The following is a 27594-nucleotide window of genomic DNA, read 5'->3' as shown; positions in this document are numbered from 1 at the left end:
GATCCCTAACAGGTTGAATTTGATCTGTTGAATTTACAGAGGAAATGTTGGCTGTGCAAATGCCTTTGATGAAACTGAGAAACACTTATTATCTTTCCTGTTGAATGTACCCAGTCGATGTAATCAGTAAAGGCTCCTACTTCATTCTTGCTGACTTACTTCATTGGCTTGCTTAATTCACAGGTCTACAAACATCACACTGACACTGCTGGTTTCTGTTTGCCAAGCCTTACTCCTATATGCTCAAAAACCCTGTCTCCTACAAAATATGTTTATACTCTACTTACTTGCTTTATCAAATACATTATTTAGGAATATTTTGTTTTTCTCTTATCTGAACTTTGACAACAGACTATACATCCTGTTAGGTTTAGGCTACTAAAACACATGATGAAGGTTAGGGGAAGATGGTGGTTTCGATTGAAAAAGTTTTTCAATCAAAGTTCTTAATTAATACCAGTTAATAGACATGACAAAGGAAATTAAAGGACGGACTAAGGGGGTGACATGCAACAAAGGTTTCTGGACGAATTCAAACCAATGGTGCAATTAAATGTTCATTATCTTGAGGTTTCAGCATGCTTAAAATTAAGTACTTTTTACAATATCGTCTGACCACTTCTAAACACAAGTGTTTATACCTGTTCTGAATGTCCACACTTGAAACAGGGCAAAAAAGTCATATCCTCCTCCCTGTTGTAATTGGTTGCACACATGAAAAGTGACACAAGTAGCCTAGTTGTATGGAAGCAAATAAGAGTCATTAATATTTTGAGCTTGTGAAAAAAAATTTGTGCATTCAGATATAATTTGCACATGTGTAAAAATGTTTTGTAGCTGTAGAAATATTTTGTGTATATGTAATTAAAATTTGTGCAGGAATATTTCCCACAGTGAGGAAGTCTGAGACATAAACACACAAATTTCCTACTTTTGTGTGTGACAATGAAGTTACATGAGAGAAGGAAACACAAATTTCCTACCTGTGTGTGTGACACTGAAGTTACAAGCTACAAATTCCAAGTTACGAGTACAAATTTTGACCATTTTTACAGCTGAATCTGATTGGTCAAATGCAGGGTCAATCTATCCAATCAGAGGGCAGATGGTTCAGTTGCGTTCGTCCCCCTGCCCATCCTGAATTTTAAGATGGACAACAGTGTAGGTTCTCCCATGACTCAGGTGGGTTTAATTGTGCTTTAGGATGCCATAGATAATAATGGTAAACATTAAATGTATTGTTTATTTAGCTTGCAGTTAGTTCACTGTTATGGTAAGGTAATGCAGTTGTCCAAATGTATATTTTCAAGTTCAGGAAGGCTGCTTTATGCACCCAGAATAGAACAGTAATGTAGCTTTAAGATGTTAGCAAATGTCTGCTAGCGTTACAAAAGTAGCAGCATCAATGCAGGCAAGGAACTTTACAAGCTGAAGGCAAACCAAGAATGGAAACATGTACCATAATTGCACATTGTTAGACATGAACACTGGTCCACTCCATTGTATTTATAATTTTGTGGATTTAGGATAGTCTAGCTCCTGTGAGATTACAGAAGCTCTATTGTAAATTTGAAGATAGCATCAGGTTCATATTAACTTGCTTACTAAGATAAAGTTAGCATTAGCTTTTATCTCAGGTAAGGTTGATGGTAAAAGTAAGCCAGTACATCAGCATTAAATTGATTATATTTTCTGCGAGCAGTGGACAAGAGCACAGCAGGTGCGGTGGAAAATGGTGCAGAGGTGTCAGTGATCCTGTCACTAAGGATCCTCAGTGTGTTGGTCAGAAATGGAGGGAAATACTGACAGCTGTGTAGAGGAAATGCTACAACCAACGACTAGAGACAATTCCAACGCTGCTGCATATGGAGGCACATATATTCCAGGAGGGAGTGTGGCACAGAGGATCAGGACTGACACCCAGGTAATAGCTGACCTGCCAGACACAGCGGAGGATAACAGACAGCATTTGCATGGTAGTGTGGAACTCTTGGTCTCAGGTCACACACTTGTCATCCCAAATTGCTGTTTTTGGAGAGTCTGATATCCAGAGTGTCACAGAAAGCACAGTTTTATCTGTATGAGGATGTAGCTTCCATTTCAATTTTTCAATTGTAAATAGTTTGAGGTACTTTATACTGTAAATAGGCTAGTTAGGTAAATATCATTTGCTATGTAATATTTCATGTACTATTGTTTTACAATAAACTTACTACAATGAATTGTATCTGAACAAATAACATTTGTGGTGTATACATTTGTTACACCACTGTTCTATTTACTATTTTTACTAGACCCTGACCTTCAATTAGAGTAATGGCATGGACAAATTAATTAAAAGTTAATCAGACATAGAGTCTTTAAGAGGCTTAACAAAATGAATGATTTTTTACAGTTTACAGAATTTATTTGGCGCAAGATAAAATATATACAAAAAGCTGGATTACAAGTCACAATTCAAGCGGCAAGCAGCGATGATTGGGCCCTTGCACACGTTGGGGCGCAGTACAGTCAAAGGGCTTTTATTGTGCACATGCAGATGTGTTCAGGACCGGGCTCTTATCGAACATTGCACGAAGGAGTTAAATATCATTTCCTGTGTCCACTATGTGATGCTAGAGAACACCCATTAAGTAAACATCATGTTGCTGTATATCAACCGTATACCACACCTTGAAAATTTCAGGTGAATCAGATGATGTTTGTCATATAAGGCTGACTTCCTGTTGTCAGTAGGTGGCGTTACGATTATGACTCAATATTGACATGTAGATGTGTTCAGGACAGGGTTCTTATCAAGCATGAGAAATGTGGTGCAGATTGGACAATGTACATTCAAGCTACAGCAACTTCCTGCTTTAACGTGGCGCAGGGGCTGCTTCGTTGAAATATTGTGGGGGGCGCTGTCGAGCCATTCTGCCACACCCATGCCTGCCACCTATACAGTATTACAGACTTGAAGAGCTGTCATGTGTGTGCAAAGTTTTGTGAGTTTTCAAACATGTGTAGCCCCTTAAAAACAGCTTCATATTTTGTGGTGAACAATATATTGCCATGGCAACACCTTTTGATGAAAACTCAAAAGCTTCAAAGGTCATCATCATCAAGGTCTTACACCTTGGCTGACCAAATTATATGTGTTTCTGGCTAACCTGCAAGGAGTACTTCGCAAAAGAGTAGTGCTTAAGACTTCCTGTTGCCAGTAGGTGGCACTATGACTATGACTCAATATGAGCCTGTACTTGCCTTCAGACCAATCAAGCATGGGAAAAGCAAATTTGGAAAAGATCTGATCATGCAGAGTGAAGTTATAACACTTTGCTTGTTCATGGCAAAACATTGCAATTCGCCGTGCCACCACAGCAAAGGTGTCCAGTGAAAACTCACCATTTTTAAAAATATGTAATCATCAAAGGCTTAAGGCTTTTCTGACCAAATTTCAGATGGATCTGTTCATCCTGCTTGGTACAGCTCATAAAAGTACAGAACATATAACTTCCATGGGTATGTCTCAATATTGACACATAGATGTATTCAGGATGGGACCCTCATGAAGCATGAGAAATTTACGGCAGATTGAACAATGTACATTGGAGTGATCAGGACTTCCTGTTTTATGGCAAAACATCAAAATTTGCTGCATTGCCATGGCAAGGTCGTTCAGTTATAACTCATGATTTTGATAACTTTTGATCACAAACTGCCCTTTTTTTCTTTTCATCATCATTGTCACATAATGATTTATTGAAATGTCTTTCTCCCCTTTTATATTCTAAACCCAATTTATTCAACTACATGTTCTCTTCTCTCTCTACTCGCATTATTATTTTTTTTATTATTTACTAATTTATTTTTATGATCTTGTTTGTGTAATCATGTATCTATCTTTTGTCATATTTTACTCTGTTATGTTTTATTCATCTCTCATCCCGATAACTGAATGATGAGACCACCTCAGACTGGGCCCCTGGGGACTGGGGGAGGTTGAGGTGCTTGAGGGGCTGGATCTGGGACAGCTTGGAGTCAGAGGACCTGATCCCAGCTAAGCCCTTCTCCAAATAGAAAGATGCTCCTCAGACCCAGTTGAACAGATCCCTCCTCTAGGGGTGGGGCTGTTCTAAAGGAGATTTGACCTCCAACAGACCAGCCTGGTGGCGGCCTAAAGCAGGTGAGAGCAAAGAGAACAAGGAAGAGGAGAAAGGGAAAAGAGCTAAAAATTAAGAACCTAAAAAAGGGATAAAACAAGCAAACAAACAAACTTACAAAGAAAATTCTGCCAAATTTCTGCCCTGACCCAGGTGTCCTGAACTGACCCGCCCTGGATCCACACAACCATTTTTCATACAGTGGTCGCATCAACAACACAATTCCTAACAAATAGACTATTGGCTGGGACAGCACCACATTGTCTGCCAGCAATGCTCATTCCTCAGAGTACAAACAATCTTAGATGTGAAGTGTGATGCTGTCTGTCTCATGCAAATGGCGATGTAGTGTGTTTGATCAGTGCCCACCAGTCCCAGGTTGAGTGCTCCTCTATAGACCCCAGTCACACACATGTCCACTGTCTGGAAGTGATATAAATGTCAGTGAGGATTCCCCCTACTCTGGGGCCTGGCTCCTAGCTGACCTTCAAGATTTCTAGCTCCTAAAACCATAACTGCAAAATAATACAAATTTCAGTACCCATTATGTCCCTGAGCTGTCCAAAGCACTGAAATAGGAAGAAATAGGAAAAATCCAGAGGACTGATGGACAGAAACTGATGGAAAGAAATAAAGACTGGGAGACAGATGATCCAATGCTGCTAAAGTTCCAGCCTGACCTTGATATTTGCTCTACTCTCTGTTCATATAAATTTAAATACAGTAACATACATTTACATACCTGGAGTAGAAGTATGAATTTTCATGTGGGAACCCCCTGCTCCCCCATGCCACTCCACCAAAACTCACCACCTCAAAACTTTCTAAATCTGTCACTGGTGAGGAGTGAGGAGACTCTACACCCTCCTCAGTATAAATACACTGGAGATTCTGGCAACTCTCTCTTTCTTTCTTTGTGTGTGTGCTGGTGTTGGAAGATGCACACTTACGGATAAATCATTAGCTTGTTTTCCTAAACAGCAAGTTTGGCAGGGTCTGCCTGTAAAGAATCCCTGCTGAGTATGGCACCTTACAAGTCCAGGATAAGAGGCTGTTTACCTTCTACACCCAGAGCCAGGTCATCATCACTGCTGGGGTTCCTCCTCAGAGGCTCTGCAGGGGACACAGGACACAGCAATATGACCAACCAGAAAATATTATAAGCCATAGCAGCACAACATTTCAGCAGGATGGGTTTATAAAACATATCAGAGGAATATCAGAGGTGACACCAGGGGCTATGAGGAGAATAATACTTCCACCTTTGCATGGTCCATGAGTTTAGAACAGCTTTTCTCTGCTAATGTTACCTTACTGTCAAAATAACCCAGGGATGGACGTGGCACAACACGTCTGAAGCAGCCTGGCTGCAGCAACTGAAGCTGCTACATTGACCATGAAAGCCATGTGCACCACTCTGCCTCGCCTTTGATTTTTAAAATCTGGGGCTGTAATAGTTCAGACTAATTTGTGAGTAAAATTGAGGTGTGATTATTTTTTAGTATTACAATTTGACAATGGAAATACTGAAGGATTACACAAAATCAGTAAGTTGCTCTAAAAAATACAGGGATTGATTGAGTGTGTGTAGACCTATTCATATGTTAAGAAGCTATACTGATTTTAAGTATCTCCCATTAGGTCTACATTTTAACCATGCTATTGGCATGGCTCTAGGGATAGCAATGTCAGTCAGTCCGCCATTAGTCACTAGCCACTGGTCCAGTCTGAAATATCTCAACAATTACTGGATATATTGCCATAAAGTTCTCCACAAACATTCATAGTCCCAGGACCTAGCGCTAGAGCCACTAGCATATCTCTAGAGTCTTCTAAGCTAATAGATTTTTTTGTTGTATTAATTGGATTGAGTTAATGGTAAAACAAAAGATTATGCTCACAATATTTTGATTATCAAAAAATTCAGGCACAGGTTAATAGTAATAATGGGAGAACAAACAGAATTGCTAGACATTTCTGCTAAAGGGTCATCGTGCTCTGGGTTTATTGTTGTGCAGCTGGATGGTAGCTGCTCATGCACCCCTGCTTATATAAATACTGAAAGAGGTTTTCCTCACTGTAATCATTCCTCCTGTTTATACTGGCTATTAAAAGATCCCCTTCAAATGTGCTTTCAATGTAAGTGATGGAGGCCAAAATCCACAGTGTGTCCACAGTCATTTTGTGCAAAAATGCATTTAAAGTTGATCTGAAGCTTATATGAGGCTTCAGCAGTCTGAGTTAGTCATATCAAGTGGATATATCATATCAATCTGCCACATTTACAGTCTTTTTAGCATCAAATTCCCTCTTTTTGTTTTCTCATACAGTGTTTCCCTGTTGAGCTGGAAGTATAGTAACAAAAAGAGGGACTTTGGCACTAAAAAGACTAAAGTTGAAAAATATCTACTTGATTTGACTCATTTGGATGGCAGAAGCTTAGCATTAGCTTCAGATAAAACTTTTAAGTATATTTTTGCACAGAAGGAGGACTATGAATTTTGTCCCCCATGACTTACATTGTAAGTGCATTTTGAAGGGATCTCTTAATGGTCAGTATGAACAAGAGGAATGATTATGGCAAGAAATAATAATTTCAGTGTTCATTTGGACACCTGACGGTTGTTTTATGACAGACTTGAAAAACTTTGAACCCATCCTTTAAGTCTGCCTATTGTCAAACCCGTAAAACTGTCAGGATGTGTTGCTTTTAAATTTGTATGCTGTGGCTTTACAGACAAGTTATTTGTGTTTGTTAATCTGTGCTACCTACCTTCACTGTAGTCTGGATGACTTTTTATAGTAAAACAGAATTATTTTTGGGAAAGTCTAAAGTTCCATTTAGGCCCCAAACAAACTTGGCACAGCAGATAAAGGTAGTCTTGTCCTGAGTGACAAACAGCAGGGCAGGTCTATGTGAAGGTTGACTTGGGGGGTTGATGTTCCCATAGTTTTCTCAGCCAGCATTTGCATGCTGTTTGAATGGGCTGGCCTCAGAGTTGGCCTCGGGTAGATGTGTAGATGTGTCTCATTATAAACATTTTATATTCTAAAGTCTTATGGAGGAAATGTGAGTGTAAAAGCACTCTTAAACCAATAATAATACGTGTAGCAATTGATATAAAGAAAAAAAACTCAGTATGTCAGTATGTTTTGGAAAAGTGCATTAAAAACAGTCTTGATTTTTTAAATGTCTATGATTTCCTACATTAAATTACAAGACTATTAACAAGACTGAATGTAGCTATGAATCACATCTGCATTTTCTCTCACTCAGTAATGACTTCTGTGACATAGTACATGCAGCCTAAACATCCATTTTCCACTCCACATTTTAAGCAGGTCGAGCTCTTGACTGGTCACAACTTGACTAGAACTCTTCCTCTTATTCTACTCTACTCCCTAAAATGCTCACTAGACTAGTAATGAAATGCTCTGAGCCAAACAGACAGCGTACTCACGGTTATGTGTGACTGAATCACACAAGAGAGAAGACAATGTAAAGTTGACACAGAACAAATACGACAGACACCCCTCAACAGTTTAAACAGAAAGAGAAGGATTTCCATTGGGCTTACCTACAGCTTCTGTCAGTGGTTCATGCTTTGCATCCCCCCTGCAAACAGGGACAGGTCACATTTCATTAGAAGGAGGGACAGAACACAAGAAACACACGTATGCACACGCACACGCACAGACACACATACAAACACACACACATGCACACACACACACACACAGGTGATGTGGGCTACAGATTATAATAGTATCATATTGTGCAATATTATAAGTAAAATAAATAAATATAATATATAATAAATTAAAAATATTAATTCTTTTTACACTAAACTCAGTTTTTATAAGCCTATGATGCGGTTAATACACGTCTTAGCTAAGCATATCATATATTATTTTGAGGATCAGTTGGGCTACTTCAACCATGTCTTCTGGAAATTACATTTCTGTGAGTCTGTGATCCCAACAGATGATAATGTTGGTGTACATGTATCCACCTTTGTTTCTGAGAAAAAATATCTCTGTGACCACTGGTCTGATTGCCATAAAGTCAGATAGGGATATTCATGATCCTCACAGATTAGTGACCCCTGACCTTGCATTTAATGCAACATCAGATCATTTTGATGAGTTTTGACCAAAGTGCCGTGTTGACTACTTATAATGAAAGCTGATGGCCACATTCTATTACATTTTTCACCAATACTCATGGTCTACAGCGGATGACTGCCAATGTTTTGTGGTGAGCTCATTGCCCTTCTTCACCATCAGGCAAAAATTCCATGTAAAAATGAAAATTTATATGTAATGATCTTCTATTGCCATTAGATACAGAGACCAGAGCATTATGCTCCCCAGATGATGATTTCATTCTGGACAGTCAGCAGCTTTCCTCTTGTGCAGCCTTGAGGCTTTCCCATATTTCCCATACAAGCCATCTCAGTGCCTTTCATGAATGGATTGCTAAATTACAAATGAATGCATTTTTTAAACATGCCTTAATACTTAAATTAAAAAACACAAAAAAGATGTGTCACGTTTCAGCCTCTCAGAAAGACCACAGAATGGAGCCGAGTAGGCAAAAGTACTTTATGCAAAACAGAGATTAGTGGAACAGGCGCTAGCTCAGAAGCAGGGTGAGACTTTGGACTTCTATAAAGCATCACACACCAGCCAGAGCTATGTCCAGATAAATGCAGAATTTCTGCATAATGAAGTCCTTCAAACAAAATATGTCTCTGCTAATCTAACCAGTTGCCAGGAGATAAGCTTTATTGCCTATCATAACTGAACTGGAAGGTGGGTAGATTCAAATTCTATATCATAATATGTAATATCAAATGTTTAAGAAATAAAAGTCTGTTTGTCTGTTAGCATTTATAAGAGTCTGCATTCCCATCTTGATACTCACTCAGTGATGGTGGTGGTGAGCCATTCCCTGACACTGTCCTGGCTCGTGCTTCCTGTAGTTGACATGATGCAACAGATTATAATGATGCCTGTGAAAAGCAACCATGGATGCCAAATAAACATAGCACAAAAAGTAAGGAAATTTGTATTTGGTAGTTTATTTCTTTGTTGTAACAATGCTTCTTGGCAATAAATCTTATACCTTTGGAAAGCCTGTTTATTTCCCTTTTAAATGGTGCCACATTTGTAAGGAACATGCATTTGTGGGATGAGTAGCAGACCTGAGTATGTGGCTTGCACCCATGAAAAATATGCCAAATCTTCTCTGCCAATGCCAAACAGCTTATTCTGCCATTGACTCTTGTTTGGTGATTAGTGGATTGGATGATTGAAGTTTGAAGAAACAAGACATATTGGCAATTTAACAATTTATTCATTTAACAAACAGGAGCCTCAGTAACGTGTGGAAGAAGCATACACAGCCACAACCTGGCACCTCCTCCTCATGCTGGTCACCAGCCTGGTCACACACTGCTGCGGGATGGCATCCCATTCTTCAACCAGCATTTGTCGATTTGTGGGGTTTATCAGAGACTACCTCCAGAATTTGGGAGTGGAAAGGATGGAATGGCCTGCCAGTAGTCCTGACCTCAACCCCATTGAACACTTGTGGGATCAGCTTGGGCGTGCTGTTCGTGCCAGAGTGACCAACACAACCACGTTGACTGACTTGCGACAAATGCTGGTTACGTGTTATGTCATGTATTTCCATTTTTAAGACCTTTACTTGTGAAACAGAATACTAAAGAAGATGTTATGATCTCTCCCTCGCCAATATCATACGATATCAATGGCTTTTGATGTTTAAACCCCTTTACTGCAAATCAACTATTTTTCCAAAGCATACCATATCAAGTTTTTCTACCCTCTAAGCAGCTGTGCAATTCCAATTTTTATACTACAAAGAATCAACTATCATGGTGAATAGTGTTGGGCAATATGATGATATATACCATGAGACAGTATACATTTGCTGTTACCATCAGTAGTACGCAATTTTAAGTAAATGGGATTAAATTTGATAAATCACTTTAACATACAGTACATTTTCATAGTTTCCATACCGTGAGCCTGTTGATTCTGAGCTGTGATAGGCTCAGGTAGGTCCATGTGGCTCCAGTGGACCCTGGATGCCACCAGATTGGCCCTCTTGGGAGCAGCTCCTTCAGATGTCATGACAGGAAACTGCAGTGTGAAACCACACAGAGGAACAACAGGTCATTGATTTATAAGCCACAGATGCACAAAAAACTGAAAAGCATACATGGCAATGCACACTGCACTTACCTTTGTAGTGATTGGACTGACCCAGATAATTCCTGCTTTTACATTGTGCTGCTTGGCTGTTCAGCAGCAGCAGCAGTTGGTGTGAAGATAAAACATTGTGTGAGCTGAAATTCCTCCAGAGCAGGAGCTCACAGGCGGAGCAACACAGACAGCAGTTATCATTCAGCTACCGTCCCACTTGGTAAACATGTCAGAGCAAAGGAGGGACATACAAATGACTCGGTCAGACTTCTCAGCCCTACAAGGAAATATTGCTTCCTGGCTGTGTTGTTAATGCCTTCCACTGCTTCCTGCTCCTCTTTTATCAGTTTCTGCCCGACTGTGGTCAGAGAAGGATACACTTTTCAGGAAATGTCGTCACGTTCCTGGCACTGTGCTTTTAAATATATTATTCAGTCTTAAACTGTCATTTATAAGCAAGAGAGAATGATCAAGAAAGTGATTATCTAACAGTCTCTCTACTTAAGATACTGTTAGTACTTCCTCATGCCATCTGATAGCTTCTAAAGCTTTATTTCAAAAGACTGTATGTTATAAATAGAGGGTGAACTCAGCTTAACTGTATTTTTAAAAGGAATGACTGTTGCTCTTATCAGTGTTTTGTACTGAAATATTGATTATTTTCATAACACAGTGTCTGTCTAGTCTCCTGTCGCAAAAACAGCCTTTCTGTCCACTGCAGCAGGAGCATTTGCTCTGTGTGCATATGTATATCTTCATGCAAATTTTGTGGTTTTATGATGTTAAACCCGGTTTGACACACATTTACTCTACCAGCCCTCAGCTTACCCAGCCTATCCACCACTTTGCTGCCATTATTATTATTTTTATATATCTTTTCCTGACAGAAACTGTACTTTCTATGTATTTGAAGAGGCACTGAACATTGCTGATTACCAGAGTGGGGCACACTATCAGAGGCCTGGAGCAGAAGTGGGTTTTTAGGCCATAAACCTCTTGATAAACTTAATAAACAACCCCTTAAGGTTTGTAATGGCAAAAACACAAATAATCAAACTTCAATTTTGAAAGGGAATAGAGAGAATGTGCAGAAAGCTGGGCAAAAACTGAATGTATTAAACCCAATTTTAACCCTGAATTGGTCACCCCTGACTAGTAACTAGTTTATAACTAGACCAAATTACTGCCAGATATATGTCATTTGACTTGCAGTTTGGGGTCACGACACATGATTACTTACTAAATGATCAACACTTGGGTTCTCGGATGATTGGTTGGATTTCTGGCATGTGAGAAGTTTTGGTCACCTATCTTGCAGTTTTATAATTCAGTCAAATATACATTTGACCTCCACAGAAGGCAAAACAATAATGTTTTGTATTTTTGCTTGAAAATGACTTTAACAGTTAATTGATTTTCTGTAAAACGACTAATTGATTAAAGAAGTAATCATTGTAGTGTATATAGAAGCATCTGCACAGAGTAGGGGTTAAGGGACATTGCATGGCAACGCACTGACAGTGATGAAAGTGGTGAATCAACAGTTTAAATTTAATTTAAACTAAAAACTTGAATTGAATTGAATATAAATTAATTTGATTTAACTTAATCAAATTAAATAAATCTAGCTTTGATCATTACATTAATTGACTTCAATTTTATTTATAATTCAACTTGATTTAATTTAATTACTTTGATTATTTAATTTAATAATTTGATTTGACTTACTAATTTAAGTTGCTAATTAGATTTAATGTAGTTTAATAATGCAGTGTATTTTACATTATCTGCTTTAATCATTAAATTTGATAAAAATCATTTAATTTTATTTAATTTTAGCATTTAATCATTTAATTTAATTTGTTTTAATAATTTAATTGAGTTTAATTTCTGCTACACTACCATCCAGTAGGTAGTTGTATTTCATCTGTAAGATGGTTTGTCAACCATCAATAATACCCAAGAAGATTAGGTCATCTGTCAGTAAAGGAACCCTCTGTATTGCAAAGTTTCCTTTTCTCAAGTGATCATTGCTGCTGCACTAAGAATATATCAAATAAATGTATATTATAAAAACACAGGGTTCTGAGCCAAGTCACTGGGCCGATCTTATTGTGATTGCTGCTGGCTCACATCCTGATTAACTAGGTTTAGGTCCATACCCAACAAAGTTGGTGAGGGAGAAGGATTTGAGGGGGGAAATGGGATAAATGACTATCGCAAGAGCATGAATGCTGTCTATGTTAGAAACATAGAAAACATCCTCCTTTATCTTGCATATACAGAGGAAGACATCAAAATTAAAGCAGATCCAGGACCATATCATACCATGTTAAAAAAAACAGAACATAGGGCACTTCAATTTTACATTCATCTGAAATCAAGTGACCCTCAGACATAATTATAAAGTGTTAATCTGCCAAGAGCTGAGGAGTCCTGCAAATCCAGCTGCTCCAAACACTCTGCTCCAACACAAACAATCTCATCTAAATACACTGTCAACACAAAGAAAACATACAGTGCATGTCACAGAAAGACAGCAGTCAGTTAAAAAAAACAAACTTTGCAGCAGCAGACTAAGACCAACATATAAAAGATGAAAGACTTTGTACAGGCCATGGTGCAGATTTTCACATTTAGAGCCATATTTACTCACAGAATGAGAGTATAGTGTCATCCTGATCTGTAGACAAAATGCTGGTTTGCCAATAAACTAGACATATTGTACAATTGCTATGTTGTCTCTGTTAAATTAATCATCTTTGAAATCATTATTTTGAAAGAACATGAAGCTGCCAAAGAGAAAAGGAATATTTAAAATAAAGCCAGTATCTGAACAGTTAGTCATACGCTCCACCAGATGTAGTATAAGATTTTTACCACTAGATGTCTCTCAGAGACTAAATTTGGAGGAATTGCCAGTTATAGTTCTCTAGTGCTCAGGTGCAGCTGCTGCCCGCTGTTTTATAACACTGCCAATGCAAATGTTTGCATGTTTTGCGAACTGTGAAGAGAACGAGAAATCAATTAAAGTCACCACCTTTTTCCCAATAAAATAAAGAATATATATAAAAAAAATGAAGAGAAATCTGTTAGCTCACTCATTGTGTGAAAATATACAGAGGTAGAAAATCTTTGACCTCATAATCAGTATCACATGTAAAAAGACACACCTTTTGGTCATGTAGTGTTTGATTTAAAAACTAGGACCAGAGGGAGTGTGTGAATGCACAGTGAGAAACAGTCATACTGGAGAATGTGAGCTTCTGTGTAGTGCAGCAGTTCAGTGTCACAGTACAGTAGTATGATCTTCTTCAGTCAAAGGCAGCATTTGTTTTCAGATGTTGAAGGAAAGTACACAGACAAGTCTCTTGTCCACTGTTCAATCGCACTGAGGCCACTGTACCTGTTATGACATCACTGGTTGGATTTGTCACAAAAACCTTTTCTATGAAAGCATTTGCTTTCATACAGGAAGATATTTCCTTATTTGGTATTTTGATGATGGTAGTGGAGAGCGCTGTCTCACATGTCGCTCCAAAGCTGTTCACTTGGGTTGAGCTCTGGTGACTGTGAAGGTCATAGCATATGATACACATCATTTTCATACTCATCAAATCATTCAGTGACACAAAATGAGACTGACATCAGAAATCAGAATGAGAAAGACCTGCTTCCAAAAGCACAACATACTTACACGGTGGCAGAGGAGGACAATCAACAAACAACCCATGATCTATTTAGAATACACTGTACAGTCCAAGGTTAGTGCCGCTCAAAAGTTCTTCATCAAGGAAGACTGTTAAACATAACTCAGTGAAGTTTGCTCACACTTATGAACTATGCCTCCAAACTCAGGTTCAATATGTGTTGTGATTATTTCCTATTCTTAAAATGCCACTTAAGGGCTACTTTGAAATTCTGTAGTGGCGAGTTTCCCATACTATGGTGCAAATATTCAATCACAATATAATTGAGCACAATCAAAGGCTACATTCACATTACAAGCCTTAATGCTCAGCTCAAATGTTTTAGTCAGATCTGATGTTTTGTGTTGATGGTTCACATTCATGTTTAAGGGACATGTATCTGGCTCTGGTGTGAACACTGTTGAGGTCTTAAGCTGCCATGCATGCGCAGATTTAACTGGAATGTGACCTGCGTGCCTACAGTACAACAATAATGTAATTTGTATGAAAGTCAAATCAGAAACATGAATGACATGGCTGTGCTAGCATTCAGTTACAATAAGTTCCCTCCAGTTTGGCTTGAAAAGAAGCTTCTCCATAAATGTCCAACAGATTTGAAACTTTCTTGTCTCTCCATTGACCCCCATCACAGTTTCTGCTGTCCTCCATGTTTATTGTTACTAGGCTGTGACGTGCCAACACTGAATGATGACGACAGGCAATATGCGCAGAGAAGTGAGACGTTAAAAAAGACTAGAAGTGTGTGGTGGTGTATTTATCTGCAGAGACACTGCCCTCTGCCTGTATTTTCTTATTTTCTTATTATTTTGCTGTCTTTGGGACATTTCTGGGCATCAACCTTTGGCAGTGGGTGTGTATCCCCCAGCTGCGCAGTGTGTGAGGTCGGGACTCGTAGCATAGCGACCAGGTTAGATCACTGTCTGTCGCTCTCCTCTGCTCTGCTCTGCTCTGATCTGCTCTCTGTCTCTGTGTCGGAGAGGCAACAACAGACAGGGTGAAGCTCTGCATTCACACAAAATCCGGCAATGCGGCACCTTCCTGCAGGGTTGTGCAGAGGTGTGGGTGTGTTTATATGTGCTTTAGAACTAGCTGCCATGAAACAATCAGAAAATAAAGTTTTATTTACCTGATTCATTTATTTCTCTCTCTCTCTCTCTCTCTCTCTCTCTCTCTCTCTCTCTCTCTGTCCCTCTCTCTCTCTCTTTCTCTGTCTCAGCTCGCTATGGACGAGCCAGGGAGGAGGGGCCAACTTTAAGTGCTGTGTTTACAAACACCAACTGACAAATCCTGCATAATATACAGATAATATACAGAGCCAATCAGTGACTGCTACATATAGTGCACACATTGCTCAGTTGCTTCAGCTGAATTGTGTGTGCAGAGCTTATTCCTGCTGTTCTGCCTCATTGTGTGCATGACTGACCTAAATGTAAGTAATCGTTCATCTTTATACATACTATTTGAAAAATTCACTTGTTAACTTCCATATTTTGACATTTGTTAATGGTTGTTTGCCCAGCCACAATTTATGACCATATAGCATAGCCACATATTGGATATGAATCAGATCTAGGACCACATATGCAAGTGGCCCAGACCTGATATGAAAAAATCTGGTTTGGTTTTGTCAAACTTCCATTCCACTTCCAAAAAAATCACCTCTGAGTCACTTGGAGGCAAAAAAAAAAAGGATCTGGGACACTGCAGAATGTAATGTAAAGGTAGCCTTATGCTGGCCTTACAACAAACGACTCCAAGTGATTTCACTGTTGCAGAGAAATTTCCAATGTCGAAATAAAATCATGAGAGTTTTGCTAGAGTTGTGGCGGCGCACTCCCGTCATCTCGATTGTTTGGTGTAAGGTGGTCATAAAACTCAGTCCAGGATGTCTTAAGTCAGTCTTTTTCTTGTCTTGACATTCCAATGAAATCAAACATGTTTAATATTATCAGAAGTTTTTAGTCTTCTTGGCTAATGCAAATAGTGAAGTTCAATGACGTGAACATTGTCAACAACCAATAGGTGCGCTCTCTCCAGCACCAAACAAGAAGCAGCAAACCGGGTAGATATTAAACATGGCAGGGACTCTGGGGAGGCACAAGAACATGAGCAAGTCTTGGATCTCTTGGACTGAGGAAAAGAGGAGAAGCTAGTGGAGTTGTGGAGTAACCAAGAGTGAAACTTTTGTAGGATGGACAGACCTTGCTGTCCCCATTCTCTCAACCAGGGTCATGTCCACATTCTGTCTCCTCTTTTTCTTTTTGGCTTGTTTGTCAGAACAAACCACTGTTTAACCCAGGTCACTAATGAGTAAAATGTAAACACTGTAAGAGGGCAGAGACTTGTAACTCGTGGTGCAATCTCATGGTGCAAGTGGTAGTCTCTCAAGTGGCCTCTGTGTTACATATCGGCAGCCGGTGCTATGCATTAGTGAGATGAATGGTGCTACCACAGGGAGAAGATCTGCGGCAGATGTCAGCCAACGTTATCCATGAAAACCTGTTGAATGAAAACTCTGAATGCCCGAATTAGCCAGGTTTCATCATTTCAACAATCATCATTTTCCTGCTAAGGTAGTAGGGTACACTGCAGCCAGAGACTCTGACCATTCATCCATATCCCCAATTCACTGACACACACTTTGCCCAGCACATTCCCATTCCCTTTTAACTTTGACTTAACCCCTACCTGACTAAATGGACAAACTCCTTGGACTGCCTTCCAAACTAAGCCTAACGAACTAAGAACCACTAATAACTGTGAATTATGTGGTGTAGTGAAGGGGTCACTTACATCTAAATTGATTCCTCTGTGTTTTATTTGGTTGTTTATTAATGGTTGTTTGGTTGTTGTTTCACCATTTATTGGTTATTGTGAGGAATGAGTATAAATTAAGTTTATATTGATATATAATCTGTCTTAATATTTACCTTATATGGATCTAAATTACCTAGTTCAATATTGAGGTGCACCTAACCTTTAAAAAGAGAAATCCTTAAAGTAGTTGGGTTCAACACTGAAACACAGACATTGTGTGAAAAAGGTTATTGATAATAATTAGGTGTGATTTTGTATGGCTATAATCAATGTTTGTTATGCTTAATTTTTTTTTTCTATTTTTCAAAACATGGTACCCTTTTCTATGCAAACAAATTCTCCCAAGCCCTCTTTGAATGTTGTCATCAGTGTAATTGCTCCTCCTTATTCCATATCCAGGATCCTCTGATTATTCTTGTCCACACAATAATGTTTAGCTATCATACTTGCTGCAGATACATACAGTAACTTATGCTATGACTGCACACACAAGGGCAGCTGTGGCCAAAAGCTGCTTCTGTTTCTGCTCCATTGTTCAGCAGTTTTTCTTCCTCTGAATTTCCACCAGGATCAGGATGGGAAGTAATATCAAAAGGAATCTAGTTGTAGTCTTGCAAATAGTGACCCTGCAAGATCCTCAGTCTTTGAAAAATCTTATTGTCTGTGACTTGTGACACATCATCTTTAGATGTGAGAGGGTGTCAGACTTATGTCTTTTAAAAGTCTTTTCAAAGTCTTCTAGTGGTAGGAATTAGTCTCTCTCACAAATTAGCATTTAACCTCCAACTCTCAGTTATCCCATAGCAAGGATGTGTGTGGCAAAGCAGGATTGGGGTTAGCGAGATCACTTCAGGTTTAACCCTGGATTTTCAGGGTTACAACGGTGGTTCACTTCTTACCAGGGTACATCTCCATGGTAACTTATGCTGAACAGTTAACCTGCTCTGGAGTCAGTTAGACCTCATCACTTGTTAACTACTTTTCCACTCTTTGCTTCATAGCAGAAACAGTTACATTACTTTTAAGTTTTTTTTATGTGACATTCAGAATTGTTCATTCATCATCCAACTAAATAGCAAAAAATACTCACTTTATACTTAAGTTATATATAACTATACCTACATGTATTTTAAGCCTTTTTTAATATTTGGAAATTATTTCTAGTGTTTCTTCATCTTCTTATTCTATTATATGATTACAGGCTCATTTATATTTCACTTTGTTGAATATGACTGTTTGTTGTCCCTAAACCAGAAGTATTTCGCAGGTACTTGGTATCACTGTTTCATCTCATATCATATGAAGCACTTCATTCATGGTTCTGAAGATGTTGCTCATTTAATTAACAACCCTGCCTCTTTCACATGAAGCTGTATAGGAAAACCCTGAAGTAACTGAGCTAGCTGATAGCAGCTTTGTAGTATTGGTTATCTGGACCACCAATGTTAGGCTTGGAGAAGGCACCTAACAAAAAGATATCCCCGGTATGTTGAACTTGCCTCATAGTATAGGCCCCCGGTGTTCAGAGGTGTAAACAAAAATGACACAAAGATTTACAAGTGAAAATGGCTCCTACAGTATGTGTGTAAATGCTATTGTCTTTATTTGTGTGGAGGTAATAATATGTAATGATTTTGGTGTAGAGATGTAATGATTTCATAGGCCTTTTCCATACACATATACTGGCTTTGCTTGACTTGGTTTGACTCGGTGTGTCAGCCCAGCATGGCAGGGATCAGTCTTTAACCTAATAAAGGGCGGCTGTGGCTCAGGAGGTAGAGCGGGTCGTCCGCTATTCGGAAGAGCGGCGGTTTGGTTCCCGGCTCCTCCAGTCCACATGCCAATGTGTCCTTGGGCAAGACAATTAACCCCAAATTGCTCCTGATGGCTGTGCCATCAGTGTATGAATGTGTGTGAATGCTTAGCTTCCTCTGATGGGCAGGTTGGGACCTTGCATGGTAGCCCCTGTACCCATTCAGCGTATGAATGAGTGTGAATGTGATTCGTAGTGTAAAAAGCGCTTTGAGTGGTCGGAAGACTAGAAAGGCGCTATACAGTCCATTTACCATAAACCTATGTCTTTAACCTATAAGCTTCAAACCACAGATTCTCTCTGATCTTCAGCAGACATGAGTTGAGTCTTGCAAGACACATTTCACTAACCAAGACCACTCCTTCTAGAATATGGATTTAATGGTTTATTGGGAGTGTGATGGAAGGCAGGGTGAAAAGGAGGAAGGATAGTTAGAGGGATGGTTGGAGAAGGAAGGATGGATGGGGGAAGGGAGAGGGTCGGGGGGTGTGAGGATGCGGGGGTGAGGGTCGAGGTCGTGGGATGCGGGATGAGGGGGTAGGGGTCGAAGGGATGAGGGTCGAGGGATGGGGAGAAAGAAGAGCAGGCAGGAAAGAGGGGAAGGAGGGAGTGGATAGGAGAGTGATAGATGAAAGGAGGAGATGCGTCGACGTCGGGGAGGTAAGTGGGAACAGGGGTTGAGACTCAGGGTGGGGGTGCTGTCTCGATGATCTGGCATCTGTACGAGGCCCCCAAAGAGACTTCAACCAGAGAGGCGAGAATGGGATTTCTTAACGTTATCCGGGTCGTGATGGATGTAGGTATGAGAGTGGGACGAGGCTGGGCATGGTGCTCCGGGAATCCGGGAAATTGATTCCGCTGAGGTAGGTCTGTATGGTGGAAGACTTGATCTTGAGTTGAGTATGGGATAATGTAATGAAGCAGGAGAGGGTAAGAATGTCCGGTGAAGGGAATGGGAGTCCGTGGGAGACGTGAAAGGTTTTAAAGGAATTCCAGCCGGTGAAGTATGGAGATAGTGTTCAAGGGGTGACGCTGTTGGTGATGTTGTCCCGTGAATTGGTGACCAGTTGTTCCAGTTGCGGGTTCAGTTGTAGATTGTGGCTGAAAACGGTGGGACTGGAGTTGGAAGAGGGTTGGAGGCTGGAGCTAGTTGTCTGAATTTCTGAAACATGAAACGGGAGAGTGAATCGGCGATTGCGTTTTTGTGGCCTGGAATGTGGAGTGCACAGATGATGAACTGGTGCTGGGCTGAAACCAATGTGAGCTTGCGCACGAACTGCATGATGTCCAGATTGTGTGACCGGCCTTTGTTGAGGATGTCGACGACGGCGCTGTTGTCAGAGTGGATGGCGATGGTCTTTTTGGACCATTCATGCCCCCAAAGAATGGCAGCGATGACAATCGGGTACATTTCCGAAATGGTGGAGGAAGGGGCCAGGGAAGAGAAGTCGGGTGGCCATTCGGCGGAGAACCATCTGCCGCCGTAGTAACCACCGAAGCCGACTGAAGGGGCGGCGTCGGTGTATAGCTGGATGTCATTGGCGTCTGTAACGTGGACGTCGTAAAAGAAGGAGATGCCGTTCCAGGAAGAGAGGAACTGGTGCCACATTTTTAGTTCCATCTTGCACGCGCTGTCTAGCGTGACCTGGTCGTGGATGGATGGGACGGCGGTGGCTATGGAGAGAAGGTGTGACAAGAAAGATCGGCCCTGAGGGATGATGCGGGTGGCGTAGTTGAAATGGCCCAGCAGAGAGAGTAATTGACGTTTGGTGCATGTGTTGGCCATGAGAAAGTTTTGAATGAGTAGAGAAATGCGGTGGAGTTTCTCAGTAGGCAGAGATGCTTGGAGTGTAATGGAGTTGAGGGTGATGCCGAGGAATTCCAAGGATGTGCTTGGGCCTTCTGTTTTCTCTGGAGACAGGGGAACGCCGAGATCAGTGAATACGGAAATCATTGTGGTGAGACCATATGACGGGGGCGAAGACGGTGGCGTGACCATGAGGAAGTCGTCAAGTAGGTGGATGACGTATGGGAGTTTATAATTGTTGGAAAGAATCCAGCAGAGGGCTTCTGACAATGAGTCGAAAATTTTTGGGCTGCTCTTGCAGCCGAAGGTTAGACACACGGCAAAATAGTATGCGCCCTTCCAGGAGACCCCGAAGAGGTGCCAGTAGTCGGGGTGGATGGGGAGGACTTTGAAAGCGCTTGTGATGTCCGCCTTGGACAACCATGCTCCCTGGCCCGCGAGTCGGATGAGGGAAATGGCGTGGTCTATGGTGGCGTATTGCATGGAAAAGTCCAGGCTGGGAATCAGGCTGTTAATGCTTGGAACAGTGGAACCGTGGGGGGACGAGAGGTCGATGATGAGCCTCTTTTTCCCAGAGTACTTCCTGGTTGCCACTCCGATTGGGCTGACTCTGAAAGACAGGAAAGGGGGGCTGGAGAAAGGGCCAATCATGAAGGCGTCATCAACTTCTTTTTGCAGTAGTCTGTCAACTGTGGTGGGTTCAGACAGGGCTGATTGCAAGTTGTTGCATATGTGAGTGGACTCAGGCATGGCCTGCAGACCCGGATGGAAACCGTAAGTGAAGCCCTGAATGAGGAAGTTGATGAACTGGGTGTCTGGATGGTTTTGTAGGGCGGTGGCTAGGGCGTTGATGTTAACGGGGGTATTGAGATGCTTACACAGCTGTTGCTTTGTCGGGTTGTGTGGGCATGTGGCTCTGGCGTGGGCTCCCCCGCAGAATGAACAAGTGTGGAGGAATTTGCAGCTGGAGGAGCTGCAACTGAGGTCATTGAAGTTATTGCAGATCATCCGTCCTCCCTGGTAGAGGACAGGTCTCCCTCTCCTGTCCGTGCCTTTGGGGAGGGGGCCGAGGATGGACGGGTGATCTAAGGCAGGTTTGGGGGTGATGGATGGTGGGGGAGCCACCGATGGCAAGTAGTGTGGCGTGGCTGGGCTTCGCTTGTCTGTTACCGAGGCGCGGGTGAGGGGGGCGGAGAGGGTGCATGCTGCGGCGGGATGGGAAGGGGCGCCGCACGTTTCGCAGTGCAGAGAAGCGCGAGCTGCGAAAACTTGGCAGTATAGCTCGTGGTCCAATGTTCCCCAGTACGTGCCCTGGTTGAACTGTTGGAGGCGACCGGCGGCTTGGGAGGCGAAGAGGATATGGTAGGTATAGAAACCGTTGCCGCCGAAACGCAAGGCCAGGTCGAGAATTAATGAAGTAATCATCGAGCTCGGACCTGCGGTCGGGGAAGGCTGAACAAATTATGTCTCTATACAATGAGAATGCAAAAGCGAACTCGGCGACTGTGAGGTCCTTGGAGCGAGCAGGATGGCTGTTTAAGTTCCGAGGGGCCGAATGAGGTGAGCAGTTCCCTGGGGATGTGAGGATTAATTGATGTAGGGTGAATGAGTTGAGCGAGATCAATGTAATTACCGGTTAGGATCTGCTGCCTGAGGGTGGGAGACACGGGGGAGGGCCGGGCGGATGCTAGGGGGCGCACTGGTGGCTGGGCGGTGGCCAGGGTGTAGCTGCTGGATGGAGGTGTGGGAGCCAGGAAAAGGCCGAGGCTGGCCGTGTGTAAGGCTGTAGGATAAGGAGGTGCAGGTGCTGTAGTACGGGTAATGCTAGAGTGCGGGTCGTGGGGAGCCGGGGGGTAGGGGAGGAGACAGGGAGGGTGAAAAGAAGGAAGAGGAGGAACAGGTTGGGTGTAACTCGTGGAGCTGCTGGGGCCCGCTGTTGTTTGTGCTGTCTGAGCGGCTGCCGTGGTTGGTGCGGGTGGAGGAGCAGCTGGGATGGCCGGGAGGGAAGGAGCAGCAGAGATAGGAGCCGAAGAGGAGGAAGGGATGCTGGGTTGATGGAATGTATATGCATGGGATGTAAGTGCAGCTGAAGAGAAAGTGGGAGGAGGAAATGGCTGTGGAGCAGAGAGAGCCTGCATAGGGTTAGAAGCGGACTGTACTAGGGAGGCTGAGGTTGCTGAGGAGGAAGGTGTGCGTGTGGCGGAGCGACGTGCCGTGACGTCATGGACGTCGTCGCGCGCGCGACGTCGGGAACCCGGAAGATCGTGGGAAGATGGACGGGAGAGAGTGCTGTCCTTCAGGGAGTTTGTGTATAATTGAAACAGTCTTGCCTTGTTGTCGGTGCGGTGGAAAGGAATGTTATTTTGGCTGAGGAAATGCTTTAAGCGAGCGACGGTCCACTCGGACATGTTTGGGGCCGAGGGGCGGTCCGTACACCGGAGGCGAGGAGAGCGCTGCGCGCGGTGGCTGCTCCTCTTGGGCGGGCTCCGGGATCTCGAGCGAGGCTGGAGTGAGCGTCGGGAATAAGTAGCTTCCTTCGGACGCCGAGTACGGGACCTTCCCCTGGAGCCGCTGGGGATCGAGGGCTCGACGATACCGTCGTCGATGGAGGATGAGGGCCGAGAGGCCGGGATGAGGGAAACCGAGGAGCGCAGGCGAGGCTGCCGGAAAGATCGGACGCCGGGGGACTCCGGGACTTCGAACGAGTCCTCGTCCGAAGCGTTGAGGAGCAGTTCGAGGTCCATGATGTGAGTAAGAAGTTTTAAGTTTATGCTGGTGTGTCACAGGGTGCTTGCAAGCTGAGACAGAGGGGAGAGGAGCGGATATGGTGTGTCTAAATACCCTGTGGTGCGGAAATGGGTTGCGTACAAGGCGTGGTCTTTGGTTCCCGAACTTTGTTTATAAATCTATAAACTTCATTTGTTTGAGGAGGAGAAGGGGGGTTGTCATGGGTTGGTCACAGTCAGTGAGACATCACCGCAACCTGCTTGGAGGCAGGTCCGGCACGCTTTGGCCCGACTCCAGAGATGGTCCATCTCAGTGGCGAGTTAGCACAACTTGGCACATTTAAACTGGTGATGGAAATGCAAATCAGTGCAGGACAAAAATGCCAATGAAAAAAACCTATTAGTGTAGCCATGATCTATTTAAAGAGCAACCATCTGGTAAGAAATTCCATGTGAACAGTAATTTTAGTCTAAAATGGTAGCTTAAAAAGCTTTTACATTTCATGAATTTTACTATGCATATCTGTTGGGGCATTTTCATATTGGAAGGTTAGGAGTTAGGGGTCAAGGTTAGGGTTATGGCTGAAAGGAACAACCTGTTTTCATTCCCAGATTGTCAAATGCATAGGCTACTATTTATACAACTCTGGAGATTTTTTTTATCTTTTTAATTCTTGTTTTTTGGATTTTATGTCAGCATGACATAGCCTATTCAATTGGAATCTGTTTTATTAGCCAATGAAAGCATACACAGAATGTGTCTTGGTGTTTGCTCCCAAAAGATGCAACAAAGAAGAATAAAAATAGACAGAAGGAAAGTAATAATGATAATGAAATGTATAAAAGTAATATAAAATTAAATTGTAATATTAGTAATATTAACATTAATTAATTAATAATTAATATATAACTTTAAATTAAACATTGACTGTACAAAGGAAATAAAGATTGTGTTATGGACAAAAAATTAAGTGTATGAAATATATGAAGGTGACAAGCAAAAATTAAATGTGAGGTCGAATGCAATGCACAATCCAAAGTACAGTTTGATGAAATATATGAAAGTGACAAGTGTAGGGATTAAATGGGGTATGTGAAATGTAGTCCAGTTTGATAACCCCATTAACTTTAACTTATTTTATTTTTGAGTTATCAAGGACACTTTAGTGTTTTTTGTGTTGAGAAATGTTAAAGATATAATTAAAAGAAAACCTGAGCACGGTGACAGTGAGGAAAATACTAAATACTAATACTAAAATACTTATTTATAGCCATTTTGTTTGTTTTCGCAGACAGAAACTTGAGAGTCACATGCCATGGATGCAGACTAACAGGAAAGAATAGACCAAAAAAAAATGTGGGCATCTCACAATTATTGTGAAAATAATATGTTTCGCACTGCCAACCTAGCTATTACACATTTTGATGTGAGACTGGGTTGAAATAAAAGATCCCTATCACAATTTAAATCCAGTTATAATTGTTTTTATTAGCATGGTAAACTATCTGTCCTGTTTTAAAACATATGGAAAGCCTGGAACAGCAAAGTGACTCTATTCATCTAAATACATACAATACATATTGCTTTTTATTACTTGTCACTTTATTTTAAATGCAATGTTTCTGTCCATGTCAGGTCCCTTTAGGATGACTCAATTTTTTCCAGTGATCTGATTGATCAGTAGGGGGGCTGTTGACCTGATTTGATCTGATCCTCTGAAGTTCAGCTGCTCCACAGCAGCTTAGCTATGCAGCATAGGTTACCATGGTGATCTTGCTCTTAAAAGTCAGTGAGCTTTGTGATTACTAGAAGATGTGAATTAAGTCCAAAGAGATTGTGGCAAAAGTTTGAAGACTGTATTGATTTGATTATCTAAAGGAAATAATGTTTGGAATTGTGTTTATAGAAATAATATTGCATTATTCAGTTGTCTCTCAATCCTAAAGGCATAAGTAGCATGATGTTGTTATAATGCTGCAAAACCTCTGAAGACAGTTCAACATTCAGGAGTTACTTTCATTGCTGACTTGAGTAAAACTCACTGTGACTGAATATGGCTGTGCATGTTTGGTGCAGGGCTGTACCTTCTGTTATAGGGGCCAAAGTGGGTATTATGAATTATGGATTTACAAAAAAGCTTTTGAAAGCTTGTGGACATGACAGTGACCAAAAATTATAATACAATACATTACAGTTTGACAGTTATCAGCCAATGTTACTTGGAGGCAGAACTGTTACTGAAGCCACAGGCGGATTTATTTACAGGGACACATCTTGAGCCCTAGTGCAGGAATAGGGGGGACAACAAGACTTTTGTCCACCCCACTTTCAGGTGTTAAGCTAATAAAGTGGTAGCATCTAAGCCATGTATTACATTCATAGCAAAAATGTAGCCTATTCTAAGATGATGGACCTTTAAATCCAATCATAATCAGAACACAGAGGACCATGAGTGTTATGGATGCCAGTTCAGACTAGTTTAAATAATTTGACCACCAACTACAACATTGGGCCCTGTTTTTCGTGATAGTGCAATGGCCAGCACAAGCAGTTTGGTATTTTCCTGACCTTGAAAATTGCTTTGCCCATCTGTTTGATATTGTAGTGCCCAGCACTGCGTGGGTGGTGAACTATTGTGGTATTTCTAAACTTTTCATGACCTTGAAATTACCAAATAATTTTTCTATACCTCCTTTACGTCCTATAGGAGCCCTGCTTATAGAACATGTAAATGAACAGACAGAAAATGGTGTTCCATGTCGGCACAGTTGTGCATGCATGCTAGCATTCAGACTCTATCAGCTGATACTCTGACTTGGTGAAGGACTGAAAGTCTTTGAATGAATTCAGATGCTGAACTTTATCCCTGCGGCACGTTGTTCCAGATTGGGGCCAAAGGCTTCTCTGAGGAGGCTGCCGTGTGCACAGCTTGTATGTGGGTGGCATGTACAGGCACCCATGGGAGTCTGTAGGAGAGTGGGCAGGGTGCAGGGGGCCAAGTCCATGACTAATCAGCACCCTGAGCAGGCTGCCAGATGGGCCTTTTGGATCATCTGTGGAACAGGAAGATAGCCAATGGCTAACCAATCAGAGAAAAGAACAACAAATACAAAACTGGACATTTTTGTTGGTTTTTGATTGAAAAAAAGATGTTGATGTTTGTTGAATAAATACAATAATTAGCAATTATTGCTAAAATCAGTGTTAAAATATCATTTTAAATTCAAAGTACAGCAATAATTCAGCTTTCCACAGCAATAATTCCACTTTCCACACAGGCCAATACAACCAAAGTCTATGAGAAATGATACTGCTTTAAGGAGGCAAGTTTAACACAAGTTAGCCTGGTGGGACTTCATCTGTTAGCCGGTATGAATGTAAAAGGCTGTGTGAGTGTCAGTGTATTTCAATCTGCATGGAAACCAGCTTTAGTTTTAGACGTTCCTGTGGATGTTTTTGCACAGAGAACATATTTTAGCTAGTTCTCATTTCTTCAAGAGGCTATTTTATGGTTTAGACTTGGGTTTAGGGTTAAGGTTACTTTTAGGATTAGGTTAGAAATTAGGACAATACCAATGGTTTCGCGTAGTAAAGCTTTTTAACTGCATCTGCACTGCCAGCCATTTTCTAGAACTTACCATTTTGTTTTTAGATTTCAGAATTTCCTTCCTGCCAGCATGTCATTGCTTTCTATTGACTTCACTATGAAAATAACACACACTTGACTGAAAGATTAAAAGAATCACTCACTCAGAGTCACATTGTTGTCACATGAAAAAGCACTTGCACTCGGAACTGTTTGGAGTCTCTCTGTTATGATGCATTTAAGGATCCCCCACATTTCAGAGAAAAACAACACCCACCTTAGATGGAACACAGACTCTTTTATCTCACCAAAGCCATAAACTCTAACCCACATTCCTGAGGACTTCGTGAATCCTCCCTGCAAATCTGAGGCAAACCTGAAATTCATGTAAATTAAATGTCTAATCATTATGCAACTTATATCATGGTATTTGTCGTGTAAATACAAGAAGAATGGTGTAACTTTCATAGTGTATAGTGTATACATTGTGACTGTATACTAAAGAGATATGGGACTTTGATTTTATTAACTTTATACTACAGGTGACAATACTGCCCTCTTTTGACAAGAGTTAAATTCCCTTATGTTAAGAGTTGATGAATGTTTGAAAACCATGTATTTGTATTTTAAAATCACCCAAGTGTTTAACTTGTGATCTATTAACCTCGTAGACAATCATATTTTAATAGTTAAATGAGACAAGTAGTTGTATTAAAAGAATTAAGTTTCTGAAGTAATAGGAATGTAAGATATAA

The 27594-nt window shown here is 41.3% G+C and overlaps 2 protein-coding genes across 2 annotated transcripts in view; both read right to left on the bottom strand.

Annotated features, from left to right (window-relative positions):
• The window catches only part of itprid1 (ITPR interacting domain containing 1), a 63136-nt gene extending 52511 nt beyond the window's left edge, over positions 1-10625 (bottom strand). Inside the window, exons 1-5 of the mRNA XM_044340386.1 lie at positions 10419-10625; positions 10196-10316; positions 9073-9124; positions 7724-7761; positions 5205-5258 (exon numbers count right to left, since the gene is read on the bottom strand). Coding sequence (XP_044196321.1) covers positions 5205-5258; positions 7724-7761; positions 9073-9124; positions 10196-10307 — 256 coding nt within the window. The 5' untranslated portion in view covers positions 10308-10316; positions 10419-10625. The remainder of the gene's footprint in view (positions 1-5204; positions 5259-7723; positions 7762-9072; positions 9125-10195; positions 10317-10418) is intronic.
• A 9010-nt stretch (positions 10626-19635) lies between these two features.
• On the bottom strand, positions 19636-21951 carry LOC122973028. The gene has a single exon (XM_044340472.1). The coding sequence runs from the start codon at positions 21949-21951 to the stop codon at positions 19804-19806; it is 2148 nt and encodes a 715-aa protein (XP_044196407.1). The 3' UTR covers positions 19636-19803.
• Between the last annotated feature and the right edge of the window lie 5643 nt (positions 21952-27594).

This window comes from Thunnus albacares, chromosome 21, assembly GCF_914725855.1.
Source record: "Thunnus albacares chromosome 21, fThuAlb1.1, whole genome shotgun sequence".
Classification (NCBI taxonomy): domain Eukaryota; kingdom Metazoa; phylum Chordata; class Actinopteri; order Scombriformes; family Scombridae; genus Thunnus; species Thunnus albacares.
Note: the sequence above shows the minus strand (reverse complement) of the source record. Positions and strands in the feature narration are given on the sequence as shown.